The sequence below is a fragment of the Sorex fumeus genome, unplaced genomic scaffold (genome assembly GCF_029834395.1).
Source record: "Sorex fumeus unplaced genomic scaffold, SorFum_2.1 ptg000063l, whole genome shotgun sequence".
Classification (NCBI taxonomy): domain Eukaryota; kingdom Metazoa; phylum Chordata; class Mammalia; order Eulipotyphla; family Soricidae; genus Sorex; species Sorex fumeus.
The window spans coordinates 14,734,405-14,760,216 of NW_026606120.1; the positions used below are offsets into that span (position 1 = coordinate 14,734,405).

Sequence of the window (25,812 nt, forward strand, 5' to 3'; positions counted from 1 at the left end):
ATGCATTATTATATACCCCCTGCATTATCACCTGCCCTAATGCATTGTCACCCACCCCCATGCATATTACACACCCTTTGAATTATCAGATGCCCCATGCATTGTTATATACCCTATGAATTATCATATACCCCAATGCATTATTATATACCCTATGAATTATTAGCCACCCCACGCATTATTATCTACCCCATGAAGTATTCCTACCCCATGCATTATTATCCACCATGATGTATTATTATCCACCCCCATGCATTTTTACCCACCCCTCTGCATTATTATTCACCCTTATGCTTTATCATCAACCCTTTTGCATTTCATATATATGTACTATATATGTATATATACATATATACACAACACACATATACATACACATATACTTTCTCTGTCTCTCTCTCTCTTTTTTTTTTTTTTTGCTTTTTGGTTCACACCCAGCAATGCTCAGGGGTTACTCCTGGCTTTTCACTCAGGAATTACTCCTGGCGGTGTTTGGGAGACCATATGGAATGCTGGGGATTGAACCCGGGTTGGCTGCTTGCAAGGCAAACACCCTACCTGCTGTGCTATCACTCCTACCCCTCTCTTTTTTTATTTCATTCTCTCTCTCTGACCTGGCTTGTAATCTCTGAACTTTCTCTGCATCTGCGGTTTGGTATCTGTCATTAGTTTTGGAAAACTCTTAACTGTTTTTATTTCAATTCTATCATTTCTTCTTTTATCTATTATTTTTCCTTCTGGTCTTCTCATTATTATATGTATACTTCACTTTTCTTTTTCACAGTTATCTGCAATTCTTAGTTATTTAATTCCATTTTCCCCTTTCTTTCTTAGCATTTCAGTTTTTAAGTTTCTGTTTTTGTTTGCCTGTTTGTTTTGTTTTTGCTTTTTTTGGGTCATACCCAGCAGCAATGCTCAGGGGTTACTCCTGGCTATGCACTCAGGAATTACTCCTGGCGGTGCTTCGGAGACCATATAGGATGCCGGGGATCGAACCTGGATCGGCCGCATGGAAGAATAATGCCCTCCCACAGTACTGTCGCTCTGGCCCCTGTTGACTTAGATTCAAGCTCAGTGATTCTTTCCTTAACCTTGTCCATCTGAAGAGGAACCCATAAAATCATTTTCCTATTACAGTGTTCTTGATTTATAGCGTTTCCTGTTGTGCCTTTGTTTGGGTTTCCATCTCTGTGCCTCCATTGTCCATCCACTGTTGCACTTTCCCCACTCAGGTTCCTAGAACATGAATCGCAATTGTTCAAAGTTCCCTGTCTGACCACTCAGTCACCTCTGCTGCATCTACGTTTGCTTCCCACGCATTCATTCTCTCTTCAGGGTGACTTCTGATGTCCAGTGTGCTGGGGACTGGATTTTGTTGCCCAAATCAGGCAAGAAGACTGTCCTCCCTCTTTGCTACCATCCAAAGGATTGCACTGTCATTCTGGACTCCTCTTCCTCCCTCCTGATCCCTCTTGGTGGATGTCGGGTGACTCCACGCCCTGTTCCCTGTGCTTTGGTGTAAATGCACCCTGATTAGCAGGAAAGCTCCGTGGCCAGATAGATAACATGTGGGTAGGGTGGCTCCCTTTGCACCTGGCCCACCTGGGTCCTATCCCTGGTATCTGCGAGAGAACATAGCTGCTGGCACTCCTGGTAGCCTTGAGCCCCTGTTTTGCACACAAAGGGCTGAGCAGCGGGATGTGACTGAGGCTTCCTCTCCTGGGTTGCAGCTGTCTCTGTGTTTGCCATGCATGCCAGGGAGGGCACGGTGCCCGCCACCAGCACTTTCCTTTCTCCTGTGTCCACACGCTACTTTCGCAGGCCCAAGAGTAATTTTTTTAAGTCTATTTGTGGATGTATTAGGAAAAAATCTCACTAGCTCTGCTGTGAATCAGATCTGTTGATTGAGGCGATAGTTTTCCTCTGAAAGTTGGGGAGGGGGACAGAGACCAGAACATAAAGGAAAGAGCCCAGCACTGAAGTGTCGTGTCCGTTGTGGGCCCCGACCCTGACCCACGAGTCCTTTCCAGACATTTCTCATTGTTCCCAGAAAATTCTGGAACATGTTTTTATAGCAAGCTTGCTTAGGCATTCCCCTCAGTGCCTCAGAGGAGGTGGCCGTGCACTGCACTACTAGTGCTCTTTGCTGCATGCAACTTGCAGGTTGTTTCAGGTAAGGAAAGTGCAGCTGGCAATTTGTTTTGTTTGTTCTTTTTTCTTTTTCTTTTTGGGTCACACCTGGTGATGCACAGGGGTTACTCCTGCCTCTGCACTCAGGAATTACCTCTGGCGGTGCACAGGGGACCATATGGGATGCTGAGAATCGAACCCGGGTCGGCCGCATGCAAGGCAAATGCCCTACCCGCAAATGCCATTGCTCCAGCCTGTGTTTGTTCTTTCGTTTGGGGGTTATACCCAACTGTGCTCTGGGCTTATTCTCTGCGCTCAGGGATCAGCCCTGGTGGAACTGAGGGGATCATATACGGTGCCGGGGATCAAACCCAAGTCTGCCCCATGCAAGACCAGCGCCCTACCCTTTCATTGTGCTATCTCTCAGGCTCCGAGTTAGCTGGTCTTGGCACTCTAGAGCACTTATCTCCAAGCCTCCCACAGGTGGACCTTCACTGCTGCTGGGTACACGCACGTGCTGAGCAGTACAGCGCTCAGAAAGGGCTGCAGAGGTGGGCCTGGCTTCCCAGCAGCTCCCCGATGAGAGGAAGCCCCCTGCACCCCGATTGCCAGCCTGCCCTCAGCTCCCAGGGCACCTCCAACAAGGAGCTCACGCCTCCTCCTTGTGTTGGAAGCCTCTTCCGTCCATTTCCCTGAATGTCCACCATTCCCTGAATGTCCACCAGGAGTCTCAGCTTCACTGTCAGCCCCGGTTCCCTGCACCTCCTTTCCCACACCCCCAGACAGGCCCTCCCGGGGACTCTGACTCCAGGGTCCAGTGCGCTCACTCGCACGCTCACCAGGGGCTTGCTCTGTTTGGTCCTGATGCGCTTTTGGATCTCGGCCAGCCCGAACCCGCGGCGGGCAGTTCTCAACCGGGACCCCATGGCCCAGCCTGCCCCGGTGACTGTGGGACTGTGGCCTGCAGGTCCTCCTCCACCCATGGTGTCCCTGATGCAGTCTTGCCTGACTCAGCTTGCAAGGTGCGGGCTCTGCCTCCTTCCCCCCAGCGCAGCCCCACGTTAAAGCCCTCTGTGTCCGCTTTTTGTGCGTTTGATGCCCAGGGTTTCAGATGCCCAGGAGGCGGCGCGTCTGCCCCCACTGAGGCCACGTGCCCTCGCCTCTCCCTCCTGCTGCCGCCGCTGGGTTCCCAGCTGGCTCCTTTCAGGGGGAGGTTCTGCTCTGCTCCTGGGGGGTGACCATGGGACGTGCCGTTCCCCCCCGCCCTTGCACTATATGCCGGCCTCTGGGTTCCAGGTCACAGAGCTTTCGTGCCACTACAGGCCCCTGCCAGAGTCCAGAGCACACGTGACTCTGCTCAGACATAATTCTTGACTAATGAGAGCAAGTCTTGCCTAGGCAGACACAAGTCTGGACTGTTCCAGAAAGGGGGGGGGGGGCGTGTGTCCTGAAAATGCAACAGTTGGTGCTAGAGCGGCGGTCCAGCAGGTGTAAGGCGCTTGTCTTGCACCTGGCTGACCTGGGTTCAATCCCAGCACCCCATGTGGTCCCCTGAGCCCTGCCAGGAGTGGTGTCTGAGCACAGAGCCAGAAGTAAGCCCTGAGCACAGCTGGGAGCGTACCCCTCCCCCTTCACCCCGAAAAGCCGCAGTAACCCCTGCCAGTCCTGGAACCCAGCTGAGAGCTGCGCTGGGCTGAGTCTCATTGCCTGCAGCCTCCAGGCTCAGTATGTTTCTAGCAACAGGCCTGGGTCAGCAGATCAGCGGTCTATTTGCCTTCAGACCACTCACTGTTAGACCTTTCCGGAAGTCTTCACAATGGGTCTCTCCCCCAGATAATATGACTACAGGGTGTTTCCGTGAAGGAGGCACTGGAGCTGTCGCTGCTTTGGGGGACTTGTCTCTGCCTGTCAGGGCCCCAGGCCAGAGGTTGTGATCCCTTCACCAAATCCCTTCTCAGTCACCTGACTATGGGCTTATTTTAGTCTCATTTTTTTAGTCCCTGTGCCCTCAGCAGGCAGATGATGGGAGTCTCTGTTCTCTCGCCACAGTTGGAATTTCTTTAGAGACTTGACGGCCTGACTAGTGATGGTGGGATCATGGTGATGATGGCAGCAGTGATAAGGGTGATGGTGATGATGGTGGTGATGAAGGTGATTGTAGGATAACACTGTTCTGTCCTTCCTGCATAACCTCAGGAATAGTTGATATTTGATAGTTTATTGGACTGAGGAAAAGAGAAAAACACCTTAAGAGGTATTTTGCCCTTGGGCAGTTAGGAAGGGCTTTCTTCTGTTGATTTGGCTACCTGACTGGGTGGAGTGTCAGCCCATACTAGAAGGGAGCTGGAGAAGGAGAGAGCAGGGCTGAAAGATGGACCACCCACGGAAAGACTAGTAAGGGGAACGTGTGCTTGAGAGAACCTAGGCTCTCCATAACATAAAGTTCTTCTATGGGATAAACTTCCTTGTAATAAACTGCCACTAAGATCAACTGGCCTGGCCCTCATCTCTTCCTTTGTCTGCCCTTGGCCAACAGCCCTTCCGATCCAGGCCACACACAGCGGCTCAAGGGCACCAAACGTGGGCGGCGAGATAGGGCCCTCCGGAGAGCCCACGAACACACAACCTTCATCGCGCATAGTTTTTTACAGGTGATGGTGGGGTGAAGGTGGTGATGGTGAGGGTGGTGATGATGATGGTGATGGTGAAGATGGTGATGATGATGGTGATGGTGAATATCATGATGTTGATGGTGATGGTGAAGATGGTGATGATGATGGTGATGGTGAAGATAGTGATGATGATGGTGATGGTGAAGATAATGATGGTGATGGTGAAGATAATGATGGTGATGGTGAAGATAATGATGGTGGTGATGGTGAAGACGGTGATGGTGATGGTGAAGATGGTGATGATGAAGATGGTGATAATGATGGTGATGGTGAAGATAATGATGATGGTGATGGTGAAGATGGTGATGATGATGGCGATGGTGATGGTGATAGTGAAGATAATGATGATGGTGATGGTGAAGATGGTGGTGATGATGGTGGTGAAAATGGTGCATAATGGTGATGATGGTGATGAAGGTGATGATGGGGTGATGGTGTTGGTGGTGGTGAAAATGGTGGTGGAGCAGGTGGCAGTGACTATGATAAGCAGGCCTTTGTGCTTCCTTGGAATTTGGGAGCTGATGTTCCATCCCTTCTGTGCTTCCATTCCGTCCCAGTCTCCCTGGCTCTATGGTGGTGACATTCATCTCACCGTGGTACCTGATAACATGGCATTGATGTTTCACCAAGAGTTTAAATCTTAAACTCTGCAGATGGGTCTCAGAAATTTTGCCTTCTGTGTCCTGGTGGAAGTTGCATGGCCTGTGTGTTCTCGGGGGAGGGCCTGATGCCCCGGCCCAGGGCACTGAGCCCCTAGCCCTGGGTACCAATGCCATAACCGAGGGCACTGATGCCCTCAGGAAGAAGGTGAGACCTCTGTAGAGACAGTTCTCAGAGTCATGGCCCCTGCCCTGGGCCCGGCTCTCTCAGGCCGTGTCTGGTTGTTCCCTCTCCTGCCTCTCCGGCAACGTTGGTGCTTCCTTTCTCAAAGTGCGCTCTTCCCCATGGTGTCTTTGCAGTGTGGTCCCACAGCTGGGCCTGGCGTGGTAGTCCGAGTTATCTCACTTCTGGTTGGGCTCGGCAAGTGCTGGCTTCTCTGGCCTCAGTTTCCCCTTTCAGGGTAACCCGAACACTCCATAGGCAGTGGCTGCTATGCATATCACGGGCTGACTCACATGTCACCCCCCAGCCACCATGAAACAGGCCACTTCTGTTTTTGTCATGATACCTCTGACTTAAAAATAACTGTCAGGGGATGGAGCCATAGTTCAGTATGTAGGGCATTTGCCTTGCATGAGGCTGACCCAGGTATTTGGTTTTTTTTTTTTTGGGGGGGGGTCACACCCGGCGATGCTCAGGGGTTCCTCCTGGCTCTGCACTCAGGAATTACTCCTGGCAGTGCTTGGGGGACTATATGGGATGCTGGGAATCAAGCCCTGCTCGGCCATGGGCAAGGCAAACGCCATACCTGCTGTGCTATCGCTTCAACCCCACCGACCCAGGTTTGATCCCCAGCATCCCATGTGGTTCCCCCAAGCACCACCTGAGTGCAAAGCCAGGAGTAACCACTGAGCATCACTGGGTATGGCCCAAAAAACAAAGCAAAGCAAAACAAAACAAAACAAAATAATAAAAGTCACAGGAGCCTTTGTGTAGGTTGAAATCAACAGAAATCCCAGGATGTGCCCATGGGCCTGAGCAAAGCCCACCCTCGAGGCTCCATGGCTTCCAGGCTACTCACAGGCTCCAGGCAAGAGGTGTCCGTCCCGCCCCCCACCCCCACCCCCACCCCCATGCTGTCTCCAGGCCAGCGCTCTGCTCAAGGACCTTAGACTCTGGGCCCTGGTAACCATGAACTCGGGCAGGAAAGTGTCTGGCCTTTCCAGTGCTGTTGCTCTAGGCCCTGCAGATGGTCTTTGGGGAAAACAGAATCCTGAGCAGTTGGAGTCAGCACCCCTGGTACACTCACCTCGCCAGCATGCAGACAGTTTCCTGATCCTCGAGGCCCCCCAGGAGTCAGGGTTGCCCCTCTGCAAACAGCACAGAAAGTGACAGAGTTGCCCTCGGGGAGGGAGCATGTGTCCTGTGGTTCCCTCCATGGGGTGGGGTTTTTTTCTGGGAAGAGCTGGCCCCAGGGGGCTTGTAAAGTTTAAGGGACCCTGACCCCTGCCTCATGTCCTGTGCCATCCCCCTCTCCGGCCCCCAGGCCTGCGGCAACCTCAGCTTCCAAACACAGCAGTGCTGGGATCTCGGGAGGAAAGAGGACTGCAGGGCACGAGGGGCGACAGGCGCGTCCCCACACTGGGGCCTCAATTCTCCCCTCCGTTACGCCGATGGGCCTGGCTCCTGCCAGCGCTGGAACTGGGTGTCTGGGGATGGTCTGGCTGGTCCTGATGGGAGACCACCGGGACTGGGTGTCTGGGTGGCTGGTCCTGATGGGAGATCACCGGGACTGGGTGTCTGGGGATGCCCTGGCTGGTCCTGACAGGTGGCTGGGAAGCCTGGACTGGGGGTGGGGAGGCTGTGTTTTAAGGTAGTTTCGCTTTTTTTGTCCCAGTTCTGTTTTTGTTTGTTTGTTTGATTTTTGGGCCATCCGTGGCGATGCTCAGGACTTACTCCTGACTCTGTACTCAGGAAGCACTCCTGGGGGTGCTCGGGAACCACCTGGGATGCTGGGGATCAAAACCCAGGTGGGGTGTGTGGAAGGGAAATACTTTACCCCCTGCATTATCACTCTGGCCCCTCCTTTGGATTGAGTGGGACCCAGCCACCTGTGTGACCTTCACGGGAGGGCAGGCTGGACCCCCTGCACCCCGGAACCAGGTTCTGAAAGGTTTTTGGACCTTCTGGGGGCGGTGCATGAGTCCTGACCTTTTGGAAAGTCACCAACTGGCTGCAAAACTCTTGACCCCTCGGGTTGGCACGTGGGGGGCTTATCCTTGCCCAGCCCTGCCCTCTGCCCCGTGACAGGCAGGCAGGGGCACATGCAGTGAGAAGGTGTATAGCGCCAGGGCATGCCCAGCTGGGGGTGTGAGAGGACCCTGCCAGGCTCCTGGCACGGACACAGCGTGGGCACCGGCTGTGGATGAAGGGGCTGCCCTGGCCGTGGACTCGGATGTGGATTCTGGGTCTGATTATAGATTCGGCTGACCACTCACTCGGGCTCCCAGCATGTGGTGGGGGTGGGCAGAAGACTCAGCCCACAGTGCTCAGCCTTGGGTGTCTCTACCCCGCGGGTTTGCTGGACTCCGCCGCCACGTGGCTCGAGCCACTGAGGCTGCCCTGCACTCTTTGGACAGGCCTGTGCCAGGGACCTCACCGAGGGCATGTGGGGAGGGGGCAGGCCATGACCTGGACACACCAGCTCAGAAAAAGGCTGAGGGCGCCGTCCGGCCTGAAGGGAGCACTGGGACCCTGCCTCTTCCATGCAGCCCTGTGGATTAAGCATAAGGAGCGGGCTGGCTGTGGGGGTCATGGGGAGTGGGAGGAGTACTGTGGGAGGTTGTCCAGCAGGGGCCCTCGATGTGGTTCCATGACTCGGCGTGTGCACTTCTGTGCCTGCACCACTAGGGGCGCCACCCTTGAGCTTGTCAGGGGAAGATGACTGCGTGACTATGGCCCCCTTCCACCATGGTCAGTGCGATGGGCATTCCCCGTGGGCGGTGAGGGTCTGTCTGCTCCTGGCCCTGCCCCAGCCTTCCAGGGCACAAATGGCTGCGACCCCGCCCCTGCACACCCCCAGCTTCCCCTCTGCTCTCCCTGTCTGCCCGACTCTGAGAGCAGACGGCCCTCCCTCGCCTCCGCACTGACTCTTTTCTTGATCTTTTTGGTTTCTGGGCCATACCCCGTGGTGCTCAGGACTTACTCCTGACTCTGAGCTCAGGGATCACTCCTGGAGGAGCACCAGGGACCTACGGGGTGCCAGGGATCAAATCCGGGTCAGCTGCGTGCAAGGCAAGTGCCCTACCCACTGTACCATCTCTCAGGCCCTTGCTCCCAACTCTTGACTCTGCTTGGACTTAACTTGGCTCATGTTTGAGATGGGGGCGTGCACTTGGCATTTCCAGAAACATCTATCTGGCTTCTTCCGGCCATACCTGTCCCGGTGTGGTTGCACTGGCCACATGCCACTCAGGGGGTGGTCTCCGATGGTGCTTTTGTTGTTGCTGAGTCTGGGTAGTGCTACTGGTGCTATCCCCATGGAGTGCTGGGCAGTGTGGCCAGCCAGGGCCCAAGTGACCAGTCCTTAGGAGTATGGTGCCTTAGATTTGAATGGTGGTGATGAGATGTGTCCCTCTCGGAATCGCTGCTTTTTCTTTATATAATGAGATCAAGTTCCCGTAACATAAAATCAGCCTTGTCAAAGGGGATCATTCGGTGGCATTCATTTGCCTTCGTAGTGTAGCACAGTTGTCTCTCTCTGAATCCAGAACATTCTTGTCTCCCAAGGACACTTGGTACCCACTCAACACTCACAGCCCAGGCCCCTTCCCTGCTCCCTGGTGTCCCCCAATGGTCCCACCCCACCCCCTATTGCAGGTCCACAGGTATGACCACAGAGTACATGACTTTGTCCATGGCTCGGGCCCTTGTGCAAGACTTCACTCCACCTCCCATTTCAGCTTCCGCCTTGGAGTAGCTTGTGTTCATGCTTCGCCCCCTTGGGAGAACAGAGCCATGTCTGTCCGCCGCCGAGGGCCACCTTTGGTCTATTCCACACTTCAGGGATGAGGCACTCGGCTCCACATTTCAGTCACTGCGGAAATGCAGCCATTAAGAACGATGGGCTCAACTGTTCCCGGTTCTAATTCCTCTTGAGTGTCTGGACCTCCAAGCAGAGGTCATGGGGTGATTCTCTGTGAACTTTCTGGGGTGCCGCTGGACTGTTTCCCCCAGAAATGGCCCTACTTGATGTTCCCGCTGCTCTCCTGAAAGGCTTGACAGTTCTCTGCGCCGTCCCCAGCTCTGTTTCTCGGTTCCCTCTCTGGAATGTTCTCGCCCTTGTGGGGTTGAGGTGCTCTCCACTGGTTTTTGTTTGTGTTTCAGGGGCACTGTTGAATGCTGAGCACGTCTTTCGTGAGCTTGCGGGCCGTTCTTTTCCATGTTTGGGGAAATGTGCACTCAAGGCTCCTGCCCTTTTCTACATTGATTTGTTCGGTTGTCACGCTGCAAAGCTCTTTATGTATTCCGGAGGCTCAGATCCCATTAGCTACATGATTTGCAAATATTTTCTCCTGTTTTGTATGTTGTCCTTTCCCGACAGCATTCGTGTCACTCGATGCACAGAAGCTTATTCTGTGATGTCCCGTTGATCTTTTCTCGTCGCTGTTGCTTATGCTTTTGGTGTCATGCAGAAGAATCCATAATGAAATCCAAGATCATGGAGATTTGCTCTCGATTTTCCTCTAAGAGCTGTACGGTTTTGCTTCCTACATTTGGGTCGTTCGTCTATATATTTGAGGGTGGGGGCTAGTTGGCGCCACACCCGGTGGTGCTCAGGGATAACTCCTGGCTCTGTGCTCAGGGGTCCCTCCTGGCGGGGCTGGGGGACCCTTTATGGTGCTAGAGACCAAATCCAAATCAGCTGTGTGCAAGGCTAGCGCCCTACCTGCCGTACTGTCTTTCCAGCCCGTTAATTCCTTTTGAGTTGGTTCTTGTGTGTGGCGTGGGGCGAGGCTTCCACTTCGCTCTTTATATGGTCAGTCAGAATGCGGCCCCTGTGGGTGGGGGGGCAGCGTCCAGCAGGCCTCCACGGGGACTGGAGGGTCTGGCCATGACTCTGTGCTGGCCCTGGGGAATGGTGGGGGTGGCCACGCAGTCAAGGTTATTGGGGAGAGATTGTCCTGCAGGACACTCAGGCCTTGTCCTGACCACTTCTGCCCTCTGGGACCCCGTTCGGGTAGTCCCTGCACTGGCGCTGTCCTCTGCTCTCGGGCTGGGACGCCACTGGGCTTCGGGGGAGGTGCTGGAGGAGCTGCTGGCTGTGGTGACACGTGTCCCCTCTATTCCAGCTGCGTTGGCGTGGAGGAGGAGGAGGCCCCCGACATCGACATCTACCACTGCCCCAACTGCGAGAAGACCCACGGCAAGTCCACGTGTAAGTACCGCGCCCGGCACTGTCCTCACTCAGGCCCCAGGAGCAGGGTCCCTGCCCCCAGCACTAGGCCTGGCCCTGCAGGGTGACCTTCCCCCAGTGTCCCCACCAGCCTGAGTTCTTGTACCTTTGCCCCCCACCCCTGACTCCTGTGGCCTCTCCATCAACCTGGGATGCTCCCAGGCCCCGGGTGGAGACCCACCAGCTTCAAAGGCTGGGGCAGGGCTGCCTGTGGCTTGAGGCAGGACTTGGGTGGGACACAGGTCCATGGGCCACCAGGCTAACCACTGCCACAGGGAGTCTCAGCATGTGATGCCCTTCTCCAGATCCAAGCGGGAGTCAGGGGACCCTCACACCACTTTCTGTGTGGGCTCCTTTGGGGGGAGTCGGGACCCTCCAAACTGCCTTCTGTGTGGGCTCTCTTGGGGGTGGATCCTAGGGACTCTCCATACTGCTTCCTGTGTGGGTTCAGGGGACCCCAAAGGTGCAGGTTTGTCCCGTGGGCTCTGGTCATGGCTGAGCAGGGACATGAGTGCTGAGCCCCGAGACTAAACCCGGGTGGGATACACAGAGTCCAGGAGCCCCTCACCCGGGGACAGGGCAGACCGCATGCAGGGCGACAGTGTAGTGCTCCGTGTGGCCTTGGAGCCAGTCCAGCTTGGGGCAGGGCTTCCTAGGAGCTGCCGGCTGATTGTGGGCCCGGTGGGGTGACTAGGCCCAGCTTTGCTGTCCCGGGCACTGAACTGGGTGGCTAGTGGGATGGCCGTGCCCTTTCAAAGGTCGCGCTCTTCTTCCCAAGTTGACACAGGCACTGGACACCTGTGCCCCATGGGGAGTCGTCTGGGTCCAGCTAGCATAGAGGGAGGGAACTGGGGTACTGGGGTACCCCCACTCCACCTCCTGGACCTGTGGGCTTTGGGGGTCCAGAGTGGCACTGTGTGGGCAGGGCCTCCTTGGTTCTCTGGGGCCTGCTGTGGACTGGGGAGGGGACCACTGATGCAAGGGGACCACTGATGCAAGGGTACCAGGGCTGAGGGTACCTGAGGGCTCGTATGCAGACCTGGGGCTGCTTGGCCCGCTGAGCCCCGGGGAGGAGGAGGATACCAGCTGGGCCAGGGCTAGCTTTCTGTTCACTGTAGGGACAGACCCGAAGGGGGCACGGCCTGTCTCAGACACTCCTGGCACCATCACACGGCCAGTGGGAAAGGCAGCAGTGTCAGGGTGTTTCAGAGTCCCTCTGCCCCCTCCTGGTGCCTCTGGACAGAGCTGGGGTGACTCCTGCTCCTTTGTTTCCTTGGAGACGGAGCAGAGGTGAGCTGCTGGACCCACAGACAGCCACAGCAGGTGGAGGTCGGAGCAGCTCCTAGTCTCAGGCACCTGATGGGTTGGACTGAGCTGAGCCCTTCTTGCCCCGGAGTCCATGCTCTGCCGTGGGGCTCTGCACAGAGGCCAATGGGTCTGGAGGGTGTCCCCGAGCATCCCTTTCATGCTGTGCTGGGGGCCATGGGCCCCAGGGGCAGTCAGGGGTCGGGACAGATGCTTGAGCCCGTGAGCCAGTGTCCACAGCAGGAAGCTGGTTTCCCTGCTTACCTCCTGGTTCCTTTGGGCACTGTGCCAGTGTCACCCCCATAAGAGCCGGGGCTGGGCCAACACTCCTGGGAAAACGTGGGGCAGACGTCCATGACCCTTCAGGGCAGGCAATCCCAGGGCAGGAGAGAGTCGGACAGATGTCTGTGGACCTTGGGGGCCACTCCCAGGGCAGGAGAGAGGGAGGCAGACAGCCAGGGCCTTTGGGGGCTTGGTGCTACATGAGGTCCCAGCTTGGAGCCTCTCTCCTGTCCGGTGTCCTTGGAGACATCACGCTGGTGTTGGTGGTCTCTAGGGGCCAGCACCTACTGGCGGACTAGGAAGGGGCACTCAGCCAGAGGGCAAGTCACAGCCACTGTGCTCCTTCTTGGGGCCACGTCACAGACCTGGCCTCTCTCCATCCTGCATTCCAAATGTGGAGGAGGACGTGCTGCAGGTTCCCGCTCCACTTCCACTCTGCCCACTAGTCAGCCTGCCCAGCCCCTCCCCTGCTGGCTGTGTCTGACCTCACCCCTGCAGGGCCCCATAGATGGGCACCAGGGCTGAGGAAGTCGTTTCTAGCCCGCCCCCACCTCCAAGCACCCACAGGGATTTACTTATGAATTTACTTATGAAGCATCCATGGGTGGTGGAGAGAACTGGTCCCCACCAAGGTGGAGGAAGGGGCAGAGTACAAGTGGGTGTCCAGCGGTTATGCAGGTGGAGGGGACAGCCATGGTAGCCTGCCCCTGCCCTGAGTTGGAGCTGTCAGGTGACTCGGTCCCTCAGGAAGGTGATAGACTTTATTCTTTGATGGCAGGTCTGGAGAGAAGGTGGGTGGGGGGAGACTCAATGGAGTTGATGCTGAGGGCAGAGATGGGGCGGGGCGGTGGGCGGAGCTATAGCGGGATAGGGCATTGGGCGGGGCTTTGGGCAGAGTCGTGGGCGGAGCTATAGGCGGGATGGAGACTTGGGTGGGGCTATAAGCGGAGCTATCGATGGATGGGAAACTGGGCGGGGCCGTGGGCGGAGCTATAACCGGGACGGGACGGGACATTGAGTGGGCTGTGGGAGGAGCGGGGGGCGGGGCTTGGGCTACAGAGGGGCTGAGATATTGGGCGGGCTGTGGGCGGGGATGTGGGTGGGGTTGTGGGCGGAGCTATACACGGGCCAGAACATTGGGTAAGGCTGTGGGCGGAGCTATAGACCGGCCAGGACATCCAGCGGGCTGTGGGCGGGGTGGTGGACCGACCCCCGGGGGATCCTCTGCCACCTGTCCCCGCAGTGAAGAAGAAGCGGACCTGGCATAAGCACAGCCCAGGGCAGACGCCCGACGTGAAGCCAGTACAGAACGGCAGCCAGCTCTTCATCAAGGAGCTGCGGAGCAGGACCTTTCCCAGGTGGGTGCCGCCGCTGGGTCCTGCCCACCCCCACCCAGGGGCCGGGGTCCTCTACTTGAAGGCTATGAGCTGGCTCCCTACACAGGGACAGACTACTCCTGCACTGACACCAGGTGTGGGGCCTTCTTTCTCCGCCTGGGGCAGACCTTGACTTGGAATCTTCTAGAAGGGGGGGGGACCTGATGTGATGGATAGGGAGGGCCAGGCCGTGTCCCATGTCCTCCCTTCCCCCGACCTGGACTCGAGAGTCACATTCTAGGCTCTACCCCCTCAGGCAGGCCTGGTGGGGTCCTCAGTGCCCCTAGGGAGTGTGCCCAACCTACCTGTCCAGCAGGCTAGGAGCCACTTCTGTGGGACAGGGACATGAGTGGTCACCGGTGCCTTCTGGCCACTCCCATACTGCCACAGTTTGTCAGACAGTGTTCTTATTTGTCCTTCAGATCTGAAGGAAAATTCACTGGACACAGAATTATTATTATTATTATTATTATTTTTAAGAACTGTGATTTACAAAGTTTTGATAGTCAAGTTTTAGGCACATGATACTTCAGCAGCAATCCCACCGCCAATGTCCACTTGCCTCTGCCAGTGTCCCCATACTCCCTCCCCACCCCAACACCCACCCTATCCCTGCCTGTCAACTTGACAGGCACATGGTAAAGTTTCAGTGGTTGCAGGCTTAGGTCTCATATTTTCAGTGTTGTTGAGCCTGTACTTTGGATACTTTGTTTTGCTTTCTTGCTCGTGGCACTCAGTGTGCTCTGGGGCTGGGGCTTTGGACTGGGAGCTGAGCTCCTTGCAGTTCCCACGGGACTGCGGGGTGCTGGGGGTCAAACCTGGGCTCCTACATGCAGAGCAGGTGCTGTCTGCTGAGCATCTTCCTGGTCCCAGACACGGAAGTCTTAGTTGATGGTTTTTTTCCCCCCTTCTCTGTGTTTCACCTCATTTTCTCCTTGCTCATGTGGTCTCTGATGAGTAAGAAATAACTCTTACTGATTCCTCCTTGGATCGGGTTTTCTTTCTCTTTGTTTGAATTCACTTTCAGTTGAGTTATCCCTCCTATACCACACCATTTGCTCTTTTAAAGTTCTGTGATCAGACCTGTAAAGTGTTGTGCCCCCCTGTTAATTATAGGAAATTCATCGTCCTAAAGAAACTTAGATGTTCATCATATACCATCATCTCTCCACCAGCCCTGGCAGCCACGGGTCCAGTTTTTGTTTCTGTAGACTGGGCTGTTCGGGACATTTCGTCTAAAAGGTGTGGTGGGCTTTGGGGTCCGGCTTCCCTTTTAGCAACATTCTCCAGGCACCCGCCCTTGGGGACCTTTGTCAGTTCAGCTCTTCACTTTCATTCATGGTGGAATGATATTCCATTGTGTGGGCAGGTTGTACTGTATTTGTCTCTTGCTGGGCTGACAGACTATTTGGGTTGTTTCTGAATTTTTGGCTACTATGAACAAGTCTGCTATAAAAATTCTGATCCAGGTTTTATGTGGACACATCCTTTTTGGTTGTTTGCTTTTTTTTTTTTTGGTGTGTGTGGGGGGTCACACCCAGCAGTGTTCAGTGGTTACTCCTGGCTCTGCACTCAGGGCTCAGGGATCACTCTTGGCTGGGCTGGAACCCAGACTGACCATGTGCCAGGCAGGCCCCTCCCCACTGTCCTATAGCTCTGGGCCCACTCACTGTAGTTCTGATTTGCATTTCCCTGCTTGCTAGTGAGCAGTGCCGAGCACATCCACACCCATGTGGGTTGTTTGTGAATCTTCCTTGGGAAACAACACGTCACAGGCATCGCTCGGTTATTTATTTATTTATTTATTTACTTTTGTCCTGAACTGTAAGAATTCCTTAAGGTAAGGTAAAAGGTAAAGGCCCTCCCGTTGATCATCGATTTGCTCGAGCGGGCCCAGTAACGTCTCCATTGGAGACTTTGTTGTTACTGTGTCTGGCATATCGAATACTCTCGGTAGCTTGCCGGGCTCTCCGAGAGGGGCGGAGGAACCGAACTCGGGTCGGCCATGTTGGCTGCGTGCAAGGCAGACGCCCTACCCGCTGTGCTATCGGGGCTGGAGCAATAGCACAGCAGGTAGGGCATTTGCCTTTCACGCGGCCGACCCGGGTTTGATTCCCAGCATCCCATATGGTCCCCCAAGCACCGCCAGGAGTGATTCCTGAGTGCAGAGCCAGGAGTAACCCCTGAGCATCGGCTGGGTTTGACCCCCCCAAAAAAAATTAAAAATAAGTGTACTGAGGCACTGTGATTTCATGTTAACTCTGATGGATTCATGCATATCACATTCTCAATTCCTCCCGCGTCAGGTCATGCTCTGTGTATGCACGTCAGTGGCACCGGGTTGAGCACACAGGTCTCAACACTTCTGCTGCCAGCCCTAGGGTGCCATGGCATTTCCCTTTATTGATAGTTTCTTTTGAAACACCAACGTTTTCTGATTCTTAATAAATTTAATTTTTTTCTTTTGTTGTTTGTGCTTTCATTGTCATGGCTAAGACTCTTTTAGGCCGGAGTGATGATAGCACAGTGGGTAGGGCATTTGCCTTTCACACAGCCGACCGGGGTTCGATTCCTCTGTCCTTCTCAGAGAGCCCGGCAAGCTACCGAGCGTATCCTGCCCGCATGGCAGAGCCTGGCAAGCTCCCCGTGACATATTCGATATGCCAAACAGTAACAAATCTCACAATGGAGACATTACTGGTGCCTGCTTGAGCAAATCGATGAACAACGGGAGGACAGTGCTACAGTGTTAAGACTCTTATCCACACAACAGGGTTTGTGTGGACTTATCTGTTTCTTCTGAGAATTTTATAGAATTTCAGTTCCTATGACCTGGCATTCTTACTTAATTTTTGTGTCTAGTATGAGGTAAGGAACTCATTTCCTTTTTCAGGGGACTCCCCAATAGGGGTTCTCAGGAGGGCCTTGGGTCCTTCCGGCCATTCTTGGCCAGTCAGACTAGTGGACTAGTGTTGGCCCGGAGCAGTGGGTGCTTTGGGGCCCTAAGGGGATTGTGTGATATGGGCCACTGTGTGGTGCTCAGAGACTGCACCCAGCAATGTTCAGAGGACTCTGAGGTGCCGGGGATAAAACCAGGGTCAGCTGTATGCAAGGCCTGTGCCTTAATGCCCGCACTATCTCTTCAGTTCCTTCACTTCCTTTCTGGGACATTTTAGACCATACATTTGTCCAGCATCTCTACTTGAAAAGGAAATTAATTTTGCTGTTACATGGTCTTTGCACCTTTGTTGAAATCACTTAGCCCTAGATGTCCAAAGCACTTGCTTTGGACTCTCAGTTCTCTTCCACTGAACTTGATTTAAATGCAAGCTCATCCCTCACCGTGCTGATCACTAAATTTGCAGTTCATTCCGAAATCAAGACAGGAGTCTTCACCTCTCGGCTTTTTCAAGCTTATCTTGTTAATATCTGCACAGCAGTCACTGGGACTCTTTCAAGGAATGTATGAAATCTTTAGACCAGAAGAACTGATGCCTGGACATTGTCTTGTTAACACTATTAATCAAATCTCCCAGTCCACAATATGGAATGTTTTCTCACCTATTGAGATCTTTTCAATTTTCACTCAATGTATTTTTTTAATCATTTAAATCTTGTAATTTTATTAATAATGCACAAGTGGCAAATGAATAGGTATTTCCCCACTTTCTTGACTGGGTAATTTTATTTATTATTTATTTATTTATTTTTAATATATTAAAAAAATGGTTGGGCATATCTTTACCTTTTTTTTTTTTTTTCTGGTTTTCGGGTCACACCTAGCAATGTTCAGGAATCACTCCTGGCAGTGCTCATGGGATGCTGGGTATGAAACCCACGTTAACTGCCTGCAAGGCAGCCAAATTTTTTCGCACTATTTAATATCACTCTGGTTCAATTAGGTATTTTTAAAAAGAAAGACATTTTCCATCTTTCTCTTAACATTATTTTTCATTTATATAAAGCCTTGGTTTAAAAATCTTTTTTTTTTATGTAGGAGTACTGCTATTTATTCAGCCACTGATTAGGCTTGACTGGTTAATTTTAATGCTGTGGGGAAAGATATTCTATTTTTGTTTGTTTGGGGGTCAAATCTGCTGGTGCTTAGGGCTTATTTCTGACTCTGCACTCAGGGATCCTTCCTGCAGTACTGGGAGGACCATAGGGGGTTCCAGAGATCACACCTGACTTGGCTGCATACAAGGCAAGCACCTCATCACTGTGCTATCTCTCTTGCCCCCAGATACTGTTTTACCTAATGCCTATTCATAAGTAGATTAACAGTGTTATCTTGAAATCATGCAGTTCACTGCAACTTGGATGGACCTGGAGGGCTTCATGCTGAGGGGAATAAGTGAGAGGGAGAAGGACAGATTGGGTGATGGGTCTCACCTGTGGTATAGAGACACAAGGAGGGAAGAGAGCATATGGAACGGAGACCAACCCTTGGCCTTGGGTTACAAAACTCCAATGAACAAGCAATAGGGGAATGAAAATGGGACCAGATGTAACATAGGGACAGTGGTGGATAGTCCTGGGCACTTTGTGGTGGGCTGCAGCACCTGTACATCAGTGTTATAACTGTTAACCATTAGAACCCTGTTGCCTGGACTATTATAAACATGTCATCTTGGATGCAAAGTTTATATTGTAAATTAAACAATGAGATGTTGCTTCATTAAGAAAACGGCCCTGAACATGTTGCTATTCTTATTCTGTATGCCTCCCTCTTCCGTTTCCTCTGTTGACACCGCTGGTGTGGAGGCCAGGACAGTGCACAGTCGTGTAGCTGACAGGAAAGTGCTTAGTGCCAGGGGTGAATCCTTGGTCTCCTGCTTACCAGGCAGGTGCGGGCCCTCATTTTCCTCCAACTTTTAAAGTGCCTGTCCTAGGTGTGAAGACCATCAAATGAAGAAAGTCTCTCTCTCTCTCCCTCTCCCTCTCTCTCTCTGTCTCTCTCCATCTCTCTCTCTGTCTCTGTCTCTGTCTCTCTCTCCCTCTGTGTGTGTGTGTGTGTGTGTGTGTGTGTATATGCATGGTACATCCCCTATGCTGTTGAAGACAGATCTGTCCTACTGGTGTGGTATTAGAGGAAAGAACAAGATATTCTTGTCCATTCCTTAAATTTCTTACCCTTTTGCGTCCTCATTAATAATACACACTTTACTGAAGCACTCAGCAAGCTCAGAAATGCCACACAAGGGGCCGGAGCTATAGCACAGCGGGTAGGGTGTTTGGTTCAATCCCCGGCATCCCACATGGTCCCCCAAGCACTGCCAGGAGTGATTCCTGAGTGCAGAGCCAGGAGTGACCCCTGAGCATCGCTGGGTATGAGCCAAAAAGAAAAAAAAAAGAAATACCACAGAAGCTCATTTCTACTGTATCGATCTGGACACAAGTACAGAAGTCTGAAAGGAAAAGAGACTCTTTTTGGCACACCCACTGGTGCTCAGGGCTTACTCATGGCTCTGCACTCAGGGATCACCCTTGGTGGAGCTTGGGAGACTCTCTGGGGTGCCAGGGATCGAACCTGACTCAGCCAGGTGCAAGGCAAGTTTCTTACCTGCTGTACTATCACCTTGACTCTGGAAAAGAGAGTCTTTGAGTCTTTCCAGAAGGATGATGAACTTCCCCAAGGTGAGCAGAGGCAGCAGCCCATACCGAGTGCACAACAGTGGCAGCACTTATAAAACACAGAGCAGCCATTTGCTCATCTGTCCCTCCGGCTGCCATAGATAGCCCTGGTCTCTCTGCATGCGGGCCTGAGCCCTCTGCCAGAAGGCGGGATTAGCTGTCCTGCTCGGAAGGCCATCCAGGAGCTTTTGTTTCTGCAGCAGGATGGATTGCAGTGTTTCCCATGAACCTTAGTGAGTTGCCGATCCTTCTGTGTCTAATGCAATCGACACCTCAGAGCATCAGTGATCCTCCCCTTGACCTGGGGTGAGCGCGGGTCCATGGGTCCATGGAGGGAAGTCCCTCTGTGACTCTCCCTGGACGGGCTCCCAGACTCACCCGTGTCTCGTATTTTTCTCATTTTCCCTCCATAATTTCTGCATCTGCAGTTGTTGGTGACTCAAATGAAGTTTCCTCACAACAGTATTATATAGTTTTTTAAGTGTAAGTTTTGCTTTCCTGTTTATTAGATTTATCCCTAGGCCATTAATTCTGTTTTTTATATTTGGGTGAATGGGATTTTTTTTTCAGGTCATTTGCAAATTGTCCACTGCTTCTGTAACTGGAATAAAATTGATTTTTGTGTGTTGATCTTGTACTTGCGAATCTTAGTATCAGTTCTTGTAGTTTCTAGTCTTTGCTGCATGTTTAAGTTTATTTAGTTTTGGGGCCACAGCTGGCAGTGTTCAGGGTTTAGTCCTGTGCGCGGGGATCTCTCCTGGCGGTGGTCAGGGTGTGCTGTGCCGGGAATTGAACCCGCTCAGCTGTATGTGAGGCGAGTGGAGCCTTCCCTGGGGTGCTGTCTCTCTGGCCCTCGAGTCTTCTCTTGAAAAGCAATTTTTGTGGCCTGGGTGCCTTACCTTTCCATTCAGCCTCAAAACTCAGCTTGTCAGTCTCTGCAAAGAAGCAAACCGTCATTTCGATGGGGATTTTTTTTCAGTCCTTCTTGGTTGCTTTTTCGGTGTTGAGTGATGCCCTGCAGTAGTTCTTTCAGGAAAGGCTGTAAGAACATTCTGTGCATCTGAACATGTTCCCGCCTCATCCTGATTCTTCTTGTACCGAAGCATCCTCGTTTTTGTAACATTGCAGCGGCTTCGGGTGTCAGACCTGTAGAGCAGCGTGTTGCTCTGCTCCAGCACTTTCCAGCCATCACCACTAAACTCCTCCTCTGCTGTTCTTTTGTTTCCTTTGTTTGTTTCTTTATTATAAACAGGGAAAGATACATGTAGTTTATCTTCATCTGGTGTTTTATGTAGCACAACACCTCTTGGTTTGTCCACATTCCTGCAGGGGCAGGATCTCAGACCTCATTTTTTTTTTCTCTCCCAGAGCGTTCATCACCACTGCTCCTGTGTTCACTCACCTGGACGCAACCAGTTTCTGACTTGGCTACTGTCCACTATAGTTTGGTGGCCAACATGGCGGGCAGACACATCTTCAGATCAGTGCTTCTTTTTCTATTTCAGCCTTGTTTGTGATTTTTTAAAAAAAAATTAAAATTTTTTACTTTTTTTTTTTGCTTTTGGGTCACATCTGGCGATGCTCAGGGGTTACTTCTGGCTCTGCACTCAGGAATTACTCCTGGCGGTGCTCAGGGGACCACATGAGATGCTGGAATCAGATCCAGGTCAACCGCATGCAAGGCAAACGCCCTACCCGCCGTGCTATTGCTCCAGCCCCTTGTGATTTTAATTTTCTTTTCTTTTCTTTCTTTCTTTGGCTTTTGGGTGGCTTCAGGGCTTACTCCTGGCTCTACCCTGGCATGTGGTTGACCTGGGTTCAATCCCTGACAAATGTCCTACCTGCTGTACTATCTCTCTGACCCTGATTCTAATTTTCTGAGCTGGATCTAAAATTCTGAGATGAAAGTTATTTTTCTTGTTCTCTTTCAAGGTATTGTTTTATTGCCTTTTGAGATCTCTTGTTGTGGGTAAGATACCTACTGTCAATCTCGTGGCTGGGTGTGTTTATTGTTTTTTTTAAAATAATGTATTTTTCCTCTGAAAACTTTTAGGAGTGTCCTTTCTTTAAGGCACACAGGTGACTAAATGACCATAGATGTGCATTTGTATTTGTTTGACCTGCTTTGGACTCAGTAAGCAACTTGAATTTGATGAGTGTCCTGGGCAGTGTATCATTTTCTCTTGTAATTACCCTTCTCCCTCATCCTATGTATTTTGTATTCAAATCTTTTAGTAAATTTACCAGTTTTTTTTTTTTTTCAGCCAGCTCCTTTTAGGGAGGGCGGGGGCACTCCCAGTAGTTCTCAGGGACTGTTCCTGGCTCTGTGCTCTGGAATCCCTCCTGGCAGTGTTCAGGAGATTGTGTGCAGTGCTGGGGTAAACCCAGGCTGTTCAGGTGCAAGGCAAGCGCCTCACCCCTGCACTCTCTCCCCGACCCCAGTCTTCTAAGCCACTGAACTGTGGAGCATTTTGGTCTTTGTAGTTTGACTTCCAGGATTTCCTTTAAGTTGCTCTTCAATATTTCCTGCCCGATCTCTGCCAATCCTTCTTGTTCTCCCACTGGTTGCGTTCAATACAGTGGTCTCAGTGTGTCCTTTGGGTGATTCTGGCGTGTTCTTCGAGTCCCCCGCCCCCATCCCTGTGTTCGCCCCTTAGTGTGAGACACCCCCTCCCCAGGCTGGCCTTGGCTGCGTTCCCGAGTGTTCCTCAGGATGGTTTCCCGGAGGCCTGGTGCAGGAACCTCATGAAGTGGGGGTCTAGGGACTCCCTGGCCTGCTCCCAGCCCTGTTGCACACGGCAGTGACCCACCTCCCCTGCACCCTCACTTACTCCGTCTGTTTCCTGATGCCAGCCAGGGCCCCTCTGGATGGGCACTGCAGGCCTTTCCTTACTGGCTTCTGGGTGAGCGTGTGGGTGACCCCCTTTTGCTCTGAGCAAGAATTCCCCCCCCAAATGGCGATGCAGAGCTCGCCTCCTCTCCCCCTTCCGGCCCCCCTGCTGGCCACGCTCCTGCCCCCCTCAGAGTCCTCCCTCCTCCTGACCACTCCCCGCTGTCTCTTGTCTCCTGTCTCGTCTCCAGCTCTTCACCTGCTGGACCACCAGCATGTCCGCTGACGGGTCCCACTCTGCCATGCCCACTCCTACTCCCTGACCCTCCCACACGGACGTCCCCAGGCACCCCGGGGTATGGCTGTCTCTGTGCCTGGGAAGGTTTTGTTCAGCAGTCGGGTTTTGTTCATCACTTTCCTGCCAGGGCCTTGTCACATCATCGTTTAAAAGCGGCAGATTTTTATATCAAATATGGAAACTTGGCGCCACAGTCAGTGGTCCCTGAGGCCGGGACGGGACCAAACCTCCCTTGAAGACATCCCGCTCATGTAGGCACTCATAGGCACCCACGCCCATGCCTACCCTGTCCCCTGTGTGCTTCTCACAGAGGCTGAGCCGAGCTGCCCCTGGGAGCCGGCTCTGACCCTGAGTGCAGGACGCAGCCCAGTGGGTGTCCTGGCCAGGGCCTGGACCACTGGGCAGCCACGTCTGCGACACATGGTGCATCCACCCTCTGCTGCTTCTGCTCTAGAGGCGTGGGAGGGAGGGTGGGCGGGAGCCTGGCTTGCGCCCGGATGTGACATGTGACCCCTCTCTCCTCCTCAGTGCCGAGGACGTGGTGGCCCGGGTGCCGGGCAGTCAGCTGACCCTGGGCTACATGGAGGAGCACGGCTTCACCGAGCCCATCCTTGTCCCCAAGAAAGATGGGCTGGGCCTGGCCGTGCCGGCCCCCACCTTCTACGTCAGCGATGTGGAGAACTACGTGGGTAAGAGCCATCTCGGGCCATCCCGGGAGCCGCTGACCCCTGTTCCTCCTGTCCCTGCACGCCTCCCCACCACTGGCCCCCAGGACCTGGCCGCATCCTGACCCTGCAGACAGCTGAAACTTAGCTCCCCCTGAGACACGCCCCACGATGACCCCTGCCCCTCCCCCCACAGTGATGCAGTTATGCAGCTGCCCCACCGGGGACTGTCTGGGCAGCCTCCTGAGTCCCTGATTCCATCACTTTCCTGCTCAGTGCTCCCTGATGAGTGCTCCTCATTGAGTGTCCTTGTCTGAGTGCTCCCTTCTGAGTGCTCCCTTCTGAGTGCTCCTGACTGAGTGCTCCCCGTTGGGCACCCTTGACTGAATGTTCCCAGATGAGTGCTCCCAGTTGAGTGTTCCCTCTTAGTGCCCTTGTCTGAGTGCTCCATTCTGAGTGCCCTTATCTGAGTGTTCCCAGCTTAGTGCTCCCTGCTGAGTGCCCCTGGGTGGGTGCTGTCAGCTGAGTGCTCCTGGGGTGTCAGACTCAAGAGCATTCAGAGAAAGGGGGTCCATGGCACTGGGAGTTCCCCACAGTGGGGCTTTGGGGCAACCTCATATCTGGGATTTGGTCACTGTTGTCCCCCAGGCTCCTTGGCCCCTGCAGTGCTTCTCCTGTGGGCAGAGGCTCGTTCAGGGATCCCCCTGTAGCTGTGGTGGTCCCCACTGGGCTAGGGGTGCCCGCCCCCTCCACTGTCGGTCGCAGGTCCAGCTCCAGCCTCATCTGTCCTCAGAAAGACCCTCCTGCCCCGCCTAGCATGTGAGGGCACACGGAGGAGGACTGTGTGGATCGCTGCAGCCCCTCCCCTCTCTGTCCCTGCCCCTCCCCCCTGCCCCCCTTACCGTCCCTGCCCCTCCTCCCTCTGTCTCTGCCCCTCCCACCTTTGTCTCTGCCCTCCTCCCTCTGTCCCTTCTCTCCTCCCTCTGTCCCTGCCCCTCCTCCCTCTGTCTCTGCCCCTCCCACCTCTGTCTCTGCCCTCCTCCCTCTGTCCCTGTCCCTCCTCCTCCCTCTGTCCCTCCTCTCCTCCCTCTATCGCTGCCCCTCCCACCTGTCTCTGCCCCTCTTTCCTCTGTCCCTTCCCCTCCTCCCTCTGTCTCTGCCCCTTCTCCCTCTCTCCCTGCCCCTCCCCCCTCTGTCCCTGCCCCTCCTCCCTCTGTCTCTGCCCCTTCTCCCCCTCTCCCTGCCCCTCCCCCCTCTGTCCCTGCCCCTCCTCCCTCTGTCCCTGCCCCTCCTCCCTCTATCTCCGTGTGTCTCCTGAGTGCTCCTCCCTCCCCTGCTGTGCTGGATTCTCCATGTCACTAGACAGACGCTCTCCCACTGCCTGTCAGTGCTGTTTCCCAATAATGGGTGGTCTTCTGGAAAGGCAGCTCTTTGGCTGTTTACTTCCATAACGTATATGTTGTTTGGGGGCCATACCCTAGTATTGGGAGCCACCATCGGTGCTTTGGGGTGATGGGATGCAGGGAGTGAACCCCAGTATCCTCCCTTGCCAAGGCAGTTGTTCCACCCCTGGAACCACACCCTTGGTCCCTTGATTTTAAAACGAAAACCAAAAACCAAGTGAGTGTCCGGCTCCGCAACGGAGAAACCGATGAACCGATCCAGAATGGGGCCAGGAAATGAACAGACACACCGGGAAGGGGACAGACAGAGGCCAGTAAGCACTGAAGAGTGTTCATCGTCACTTATTAGGGAAACGCAAATCGAAATAAAACGGAGCTATAAGCGCACACCCGTGAGAATGGCAGACAGGGAAGCCGCGGGAGGCAGCCAGTGCTGGGGGGCACAGCTGCAGAGGGACCCTCACTCCCTGCTGGGGGGCACAGCTGCGGAGGGACCCTCACTCCCTGCTGGTGCCAGAGTCACCTGGCTCAGTCAATGGAAAACAGATTAGAGATTCTCACCAGACCGAAGCTAGAGCTTCCTTCTGATCCAGCAATTCCACTTCTGGCCCTCCATCCCCCCGACACAAAACTATGAATCTGAAAAGAGGTTTGCATACCCCTGTACAGTGCGGTGCGATTCTAGTGGCCAGGAAGTGGTGGTGACTTAAGCGTCACCAGCAGACGAACCAATAAAGAAGCTGTGGTGTCGATGCACACAGCGCGACACTGCCAAGATCAGATGGAGCCGTTCACGGCCACCAGGATGGAGTAGGACGGCGGCCTGGCCCGAGTGGAGGGAGAAGGCCGGCCAGCTCACTCATCTGTGGCGCACACGGAACCAAAACAAGGGAGCTGATCCTATCATCCGATAACAAACTTGGGGGACTGGAGTACAAAACCAGAATCCCAGATTGTTGGGGAGTAGGAGGCAAGGGCCTCCTGTGCGGATGTGGGGGGTCTTGGGGACTGGCCTTCAATATGATGCATTAAAAAAAAAAGTGTGGAAGCTCAGCAAGGCAGGAGCAGTGTGAAGCCAGGAAGGCAGTTCCCCCCCACCCCCCACCCCTGCCCAAGAGCCCGAGCTCTGACCCCACCATGGATGGGTAAAGTGGAGAGTGCG

The 25,812-nt window shown here is 53.7% G+C and overlaps 1 protein-coding gene across 1 annotated transcript in view; it reads left to right on the forward strand.

Moving 5' to 3' along the window:
• Positions 1–25,812, forward strand: part of PHF2 (PHD finger protein 2) — a 78,378-nt gene that overhangs the window by 31,935 nt on the left and 20,631 nt on the right. The window contains exons 2-4 of the mRNA XM_056126759.1: positions 10,754–10,839; positions 13,688–13,802; positions 23,111–23,271. Coding sequence (XP_055982734.1) covers positions 10,754–10,839; positions 13,688–13,802; positions 23,111–23,271 — 362 coding nt within the window. The remainder of the gene's footprint in view (positions 1–10,753; positions 10,840–13,687; positions 13,803–23,110; positions 23,272–25,812) is intronic.